At 41.7% G+C, this 6,787-nt stretch overlaps 1 protein-coding gene across 1 annotated transcript; it reads left to right on the forward strand.

Annotated features, from left to right (window-relative positions):
* The first annotated feature begins 1,542 nt into the window (after positions 1–1,542).
* On the forward strand, positions 1,543–6,516 carry LOC116547277 (inactive serine/threonine-protein kinase TEX14-like). The gene is made up of 4 exons (XM_032273273.1): positions 1,543–1,638; positions 3,955–4,064; positions 5,367–5,418; positions 6,146–6,516. The coding sequence occupies exons 1-4, from the start codon at positions 1,604–1,606 to the stop codon at positions 6,180–6,182; spliced, it is 234 nt and encodes a 77-aa protein (XP_032129164.1). The 5' UTR covers positions 1,543–1,603; the 3' UTR covers positions 6,183–6,516.
* Positions 6,517–6,787: the final 271 nt, after the last annotated feature.

The raw sequence follows: 6,787 nt of genomic DNA on the forward strand, positions 1-6,787 counted from the left end.
AGGTTGGTCTCAAACTCCTGACCTTGTGATCCACCTGCCTCGGCCTCCCAAAGCGCTGGGATTACAGGCATGAGCCACTGCGCCCAGTCTTCTCTTTTTATTTTTTGAGACACAGTCTCACATTGTTGTCCAGGCTGGAGTGCACTGGGGAATGAACACTGCTCACTGCAGCCTTGACCTCCTGGGCTCAAGTGATCCTCCTGCCTCAGCCGCCAAGTAGCTAGGTCTACAGGCTCGTGCCACCATGCCTGGCTAATTTTTGTATTTTTTTGTAGCGATAGGGTTTCGCCATGTTGCCCAGGCTGGCCTCAAACTCCCGAGCTCAAGTGATTCGTCCACCTTTGTCTCCCAAAGTGCTGAGATTACAGGGTCCAAGTGTAGTGGCTCACATCCGTAATCCCAGCACTTTGGGAGGCTGAGATGGGTGGATCACTTGAAGTCAGGAGTTTGAGGCCAGCCTGGCCAACATGGCAAAACCCATCTCTACTAAAAATATTTTTTAAAAATTAGTCAGGCATGGTAGCACACACCTGTAGGCCCAGCTACTTAGGAGGCTGAAGTGGAAGAATTGCTTGAACCCAGGAGGTGGAGGTTGCAGTGAGTTAAGATGGCGCCACTGTACTCCAGCCTGGGTGACAGGGCGAGACTCCGTCTCCAAAAAAAAAAAAAAAAAAATTAAGTTCTTTTTACATGATCAAAAGTTAGCTACTGTTACTGTTGTATCTTCCTTTGCCAAAAGGACCAGCAATGCTGGCCACAGATAGATGCTCCACCGATGCTCGGTCATCTCAGTGCTGTGAATGATCAATCCAGGCACCAAGCCAGAGTGGAAGATATTTTTTCAGATGGGTGGGAATTTCAGGCCTTCTTAAAATACTCTACCCTGCATCTTCTTGCTTTTTCTTGGAAAAACATGTAGGAAAGCATGTATAGTTCTAGCCTCAGGTAGAAAACTGACTCAGTGACCTAGAATTGAGACAGAGTCTAGTATCAGATTTTGGGAAGCAGTGAACTTAATAGGTACTGAGGCTTTTTGTCAAGGCATTGAAGGACTATTTCGGTGCATTTTTTTTTTTTTTGAGACAGAGTCTCGCTTTGTCACCCAGGCTGGAGTATAGTGGTGTAATCTCAGCACACTGCAGCTGCCAACTCTTAAGTTCAAGCCATTCCCCTGCCTCAGCCTCCCGAGTAGCTGGGGTTACAGGTGCACACATCCACACCTGGCTGATTTTTGTATTTATAGTAAAGATGGGGTTTCACCGTGTTGGCCAGGGTGTTCTTGAACTCCTGACCTCAAGTAATGTGCCCACCTCGGCCTCCCAAAGTGCTGGGATTGCAGATGTGAGCCACTGCGCCTGGCCAGTGCATATTTCAATCAGATCTAAGTAACTTTTATGACTCCAGACACAATCTCACTGAGCTTGTGAGGTTATAAGGTCCTTATAAGGTTATAAGGTCCCTTTTCACTGTAAGGTGTTAGGCATCTTTGTCGAGGAAGATGGGAAATGACTGTTGTCTCCATTCTCTTCACTTGTCCTTGGACAGAGCTCACTCTACTCTGGATGAGGACCTGGAAAGATTGCTGCAGCCACCTGAGGAGAGCATGGAGCTACAAGACCTTCCCAAGGGCTCTGAAAGGTTATTGTTCCGCAAGAGGGGATCCTTTTCTTCTTTTTCAGGAAGTGGGGCTAGGTTTTAGACTTCTCAGAGAATGAATGCCTGGTGATGGCATTACATTGATTTAGATAAGCTAGCCCTGACTCCATCTGTCTGCACTCACATTTTCCCCTCTTCCTCTGACCACCCACAGTACTGAAGATACTGATTAGCAGATTTTTATCAGTATAGACAGAGGCTTCTAAGTTTGCTGTATCTTGGCCCTGCTACCTTTGACATTTTCATCAGTCATTTGAATTAAATCAGAAAAGGCATGCTTATCAAATTTTTAGATAACACAAAACAAGGAACGAATGCTGATGTGATGAGTGATAGACGGAGGATTCAAAATCATCTTGACAGATGGAAATGTTAGATTCTATAAAAGATAAAGGTCAAAGATTCAAAATTACAGAATGTATGAGACCTGCCCTAATTGGAGAAGTCATCAGAAGCTCCTGCTCACTATAATTTCATTGAGGACAAGAAATATGTCTTATTTTTTTATGCCCAGCACTGAGCCATGCGTCTTGAGACATGATGAGAAGTCAAGAAATTCTTCCTGAGGAAGACATGGGCAATGACTTTATGAGCCCTCAGTTTGATGAAGTGCTGAAAAGGTCAATGCAGCATTGATGCTGGATATATAGAAATGTACTGTCCAGATGATGGGAATGAATTGTTTAGAGGACTCCTAGGACACACGTGGGGCTCCTTTCTGGGTGTCACATTTTAAAAGAGATATTAACAAACACAAGAGTGTGGCCACAGAATAGTCAGAGGTCTGGAAACCATGTCATATGAGAACAGCTGAAGGAGCTGAGAAGCTCAGCGTGAGAAGAGCAGATGGAGAAGGGAATTTGTAGCTGCCCTCAGATTCCTGAAATATTGTGAAGTGAAGAGAGTCGGCTTACTTTTCTGCCCCAGAAGACTGACTAGAGACTAGAAAGTGCAGAGTAACAGATTTTTTTTTTTTTTTTCTTTGGGACAGAGTTTCACTCTTGTTACCCAGGCTGGAGTGCAATGGCGCGATCTCGGCTCACCGCAACCTCCGCCTCCTGGGTTCAGGCAATTCTCCTGCCTCAGCCTCCTGAGTAGGTGGGATTACAGGCACGCACCACCATGCCCAGCTAATTTTTTGTATTTTTAGTAGAGACGGGGTTTCACCGTGTTGACTAGGATGGTCTCGATCTCTTGACCTCGTGATCCACCCGCCTCGGCCTCCCAAAGTGCTGGGATTACAGGCTTGAGCCACCACGCCCGGCCATAACAGATTTTTATTCAGTAAAGCACAAACCTAATAGCTACAGCTATCTGATAAAGGGAAACAGCTGCCTTTACACTTAACTTTAGCAATGGTTACTGCTGCTCAGGCAGATCATTTGAGGTCAGGAAGACTTCAAGACCAGCCTGGCCAATATGGTGAAACTTCAAATACCTGTCTTGGGCATTTGAACAGGGGCAGAGGATAACCCAGAGGCTTCCTCCAACTCTTGAGCCTATTAGTGAGAAAATATTAAGAGGGGAAAAATCCCTTTTCACTCTAGCAGGTTTTATTTTCTCTCTCATTTTACATATTTTGTTTTGACTATCCATCAAATGAAAACAGAAGAATCCCTAAACAGTGTTATTTTGGTTCAACCAGCATCAACCAAGCACTGACAGTGTGCAAAGCACTATGCTAGGGGTTGGAGGTACCACAAAGAGCGATAAGATGGCTCTGTCTGTAAGGAGATTCTAGCTGGTTTGAGGAGATGGTTTCTGCTTAGTAGTTTGACAAACATGGTCTTAAATTGTGAGATACTTAAATTACTTACATATTTCACTTAGGAGAGAGTTTTGTGAAATGAAGATAAGATGATAAAATACACAAATACACGATGGTTTTGCAAAGGACACCAATCAAAACATAAGTAAAATGCCTTTTGTTTTTAAGTTTGAGGCAATGTAGCATAGTGGTTGAAAGTAGAGTCTAAGCCAGACTGAGTCTGAAGTCAGATTCCAGCTCTAGGAATTATTAGGTATGTAATTTAACTTCTCTGTGCCTCAGTTTCCTCATTGCTTAATGGGGATGGCAATGGTAACTACCTTATATAGTTATGAGAATTAAATGAGCTAAAATAAATTATAGCTCTTAAACCAATGCCTGGCCCACAGAGAACACTTTTGTTAGTGCTAGTTATCATGTGTTTTGTTTTGTTTTGTTTTGTTTTGTTTTGTTTTGTTTTGTTTTTGAGTACAGTTCTGTTTTCTTGGGTGTTAATGCATATGTTTTCATTCCCTAAATCGTTGTTAAAGGGAGACAAATACCAAAGATCAAGAAGTTGGTGAAGAGAAGAGAAAAAGGGAAGATAGCATCACGCCAGAGAGAAGGAAATCAGAGAGTGTTTTAGGGACTTCTGAAGAAGGTGTGAATTAATGAGTGTTTCTAATGTAGTCTGTAGTCCTTGGGCTTTGATGTGCACCAAAGTTATTTAGAAATGTTTCCCAGATGTTATACATAATCCTCCTACCTTTGATAATTTATCTTTCCCTGCAGTTCAGCCCAGGTTTTCTGTTAATTTCCAATCATAGCTTTATCACAAAAACAGTAATAACATCCAATTCTATTTCTAAAGCAAGCTTTTGCCCAGTCTCATCATCATTATCTTGCACATTGTCTGAAGAGATGTTTTGCTTCTAATTGTCCAACATCTTCAAAAGAGTTTTAAATTTAGCTCACAAATCTAAATCTATTGCTGCAAAATCCAATAGGAAATAATATTTTATGAAATTTAAATGGAGTCTACAAGTAATGTGAAAATTATAAATTAACTTTAATTTTAAAACTATTTTGATAGAGCTTGAAGGCTTCTGATATGCCCTTTACAATGATGCTCTCCTATATTTAAGTTCTTCCTACTCAGGGAATTAAGAGATATTAACTCTTTCAGATCATCTGGTATTCCTTTTATCCCTTTCTGATTTCCTTCTCATTCTCCCCATCTCTGCCCTGCTTTGTGCCCCAGAATGCTGGCCCGAGTGGACTGCATCTCCTGGGCTTCCTGTTAGCCAGTGATAGGCCCTAGCAGAAATGATGGGGCTAGACAGAAGTTGGGGTATTAATTTGCCTTCCTGCTTACTTTAGCACCTTGTGCCTGGTAGAAGTGGTGTTTCTCCACAAGTGTGGCTTCTGTAGGCAGCACATTCTTTCCAATTCCAGCTCTCATTAGGCTCTAGTAACTAACCTCTTATCTCCAACACTCAGTTCCTTCAGACTTAGGCTTCCCAGTGCTGCTGATCACTGGATGTCTTGACATTCCTTGTTTGTTTCCTTAACTCTAACTAAACCTCTATGTAGTTACTTCATTAAGAATCTTTCTTTGAACCAGCCATGAGCACATTCAGTTTCCTTGAGAACCCTGACTGCACAGGGTCCAGAGTGTGTAGGCATTTAGCTGTTAATAACATTGATTTCACTGAGAAGATGATACAGGAACTTTGTGAATTAGTGTCATTAGTGTCCATTGCTGCAGCAGAAAACTATAGAATGTTAGGAGGGGAAGCCCATTAACTGTGTTTTTAGAAATATTCTATCTGGCAGAATAGAACAACCATTGTAGGTAAAACAGTCTACCCTAAATTAGAGGGAGCATTAATATGAATACTGGCACCCTTTGACCTAGAAATTAATCATGTGGTTTTTTTCCTTCCTCTTATATTTCATCAAGATGAACTAAAACCCTGCTTTTGGAAGCGACTAGGTTGGTCCGAACCATCCAGGTAATGAGATATCAGATGTTTGCTGATCAAAACTCACAAGAGAAGCAGACTTGAAAACATTTACATGTCTAAATACACATTAACGAGAAAGACTTGAATTCAGACAAAGTTGCTCAATTTTTAAATGTTAGTGTTTATAGTTAATTAAAATGCAAAGTGAGGCTGGGCACGGTGGCTCATACCTGTAATCCCAGCACTTTGGGAGGCTGAGACAGACAGATCATGAGGTCAGGAGATTGAGACCATCCTGGCCAACATGGTGAAACCCCGTCTCTACTAAAATACAAAAAAATTAGCCGGGCGTGGTGGAACATGCCTACAGTCCCAACTACTCAGGAGGCTGAGGCAGGGGAATCACTTGAACCCAGGCGACGGAGGATGCTGTGAGCCGAGATCGTGCCACTACAGTCTGGGCAACAGAGCAAGACTCCGTCTCAAAAAAAAAAACAAAGTGAAATTAATGCCAACTTTGATTAAATAAGTGATAGCGTGAGCATAAGAACAGTTTTAATACAGAGAGAATACAGAAGATGCTGCTGTCAATTGCTTTCCAGTCATTTTGCATTTCCATGACACGCTGTTGGTTTTAATCCCCCTTGATTATAAAGACCAAAATCCCTTTTCCTTAAATTTAATTGAATAGAAAGAGGATGTGGTTTGTGTTTTTAAAAAATATACACAGCAACTCAAAACTTTCTTTTTCGTTCTTTAAAAAACATGTGCATAGGATAATCGTGCTGGATCAGAGTGACTTGTCAGACTGACTGGAATTGGATCGTAGATGGACTCCTGGCTTGAGTTTGAGTGTCCTGGTTGTGAGCTCCTTTCTTCTCTTTCTGCTTCGGTTACTTTCAGGGCAGCAGTTACAGTTCTATAAGTTTCACTTTGTTCAGCTGCCACAATAGACATCATCATTTGGCCTTCTTTGTTAGCAGCACATTCAACCATTTGTTTTCAGTCAGATTTCTGAAAAGTACGAGGTAGTTTTGATTGTAAAAATTTTTGGTTGTGCCTAGAATGGCTTTGGTTTTGTTGATGTTAATTTTCAAAAACTTCAACTCTTGTTATATAATAAAATGTTTACTTTTAATAACAGGTTTCAGCTGTGTAAGATATATTTCTGAGTTTAGTTATTGGGAGTTGGGGGGAGAACTGCCATCCAAAGAGGCTTCAGCTTCTGACAAATATGCAGCTATTGCTGTTACCCATTATACATACTGGTACTAGTCATCTGTGTCTCATAACAGAACTACAGCCCATCCACCTGGCTGAAATTGCTATTTTCCCATTCCAGCTAGAATTGGCTCACACCATCAATGTACAGGTAGTGGCCAGATGTGGTAGCTCAAGTCTATAATCCGAGCACTTT

This window comes from Sapajus apella, unplaced genomic scaffold (genome assembly GCF_009761245.1).
Source record: "Sapajus apella isolate SASKATOON/1434 unplaced genomic scaffold, GSC_monkey_1.0 scaffold2572, whole genome shotgun sequence".
Taxonomy (NCBI): domain Eukaryota; kingdom Metazoa; phylum Chordata; class Mammalia; order Primates; family Cebidae; genus Sapajus; species Sapajus apella.

What these genes read in the sequence shown, in the direction of transcription:
- LOC116547277 (XM_032273273.1), top strand. Translation starts at nt 1,604, where the DNA reads ATGGAGCTACAAGACCTTCCCAAGGGCTCTGAAAG. An exon ending in CTTCCCAAGGGCTCTGAAAG is followed by an intron (nt 1,639 to 3,954) that starts GTTATTGTTCCG and finishes TCGTTGTTAAAG; the next exon opens with GGAGACAAATACCAAAGATC. An exon ending in GGTTGGTCCGAACCATCCAG is followed by an intron (nt 5,419 to 6,145) that starts GTAATGAGATAT and finishes ACATGTGCATAG; the next exon opens with GATAATCGTGCTGGATCAGA.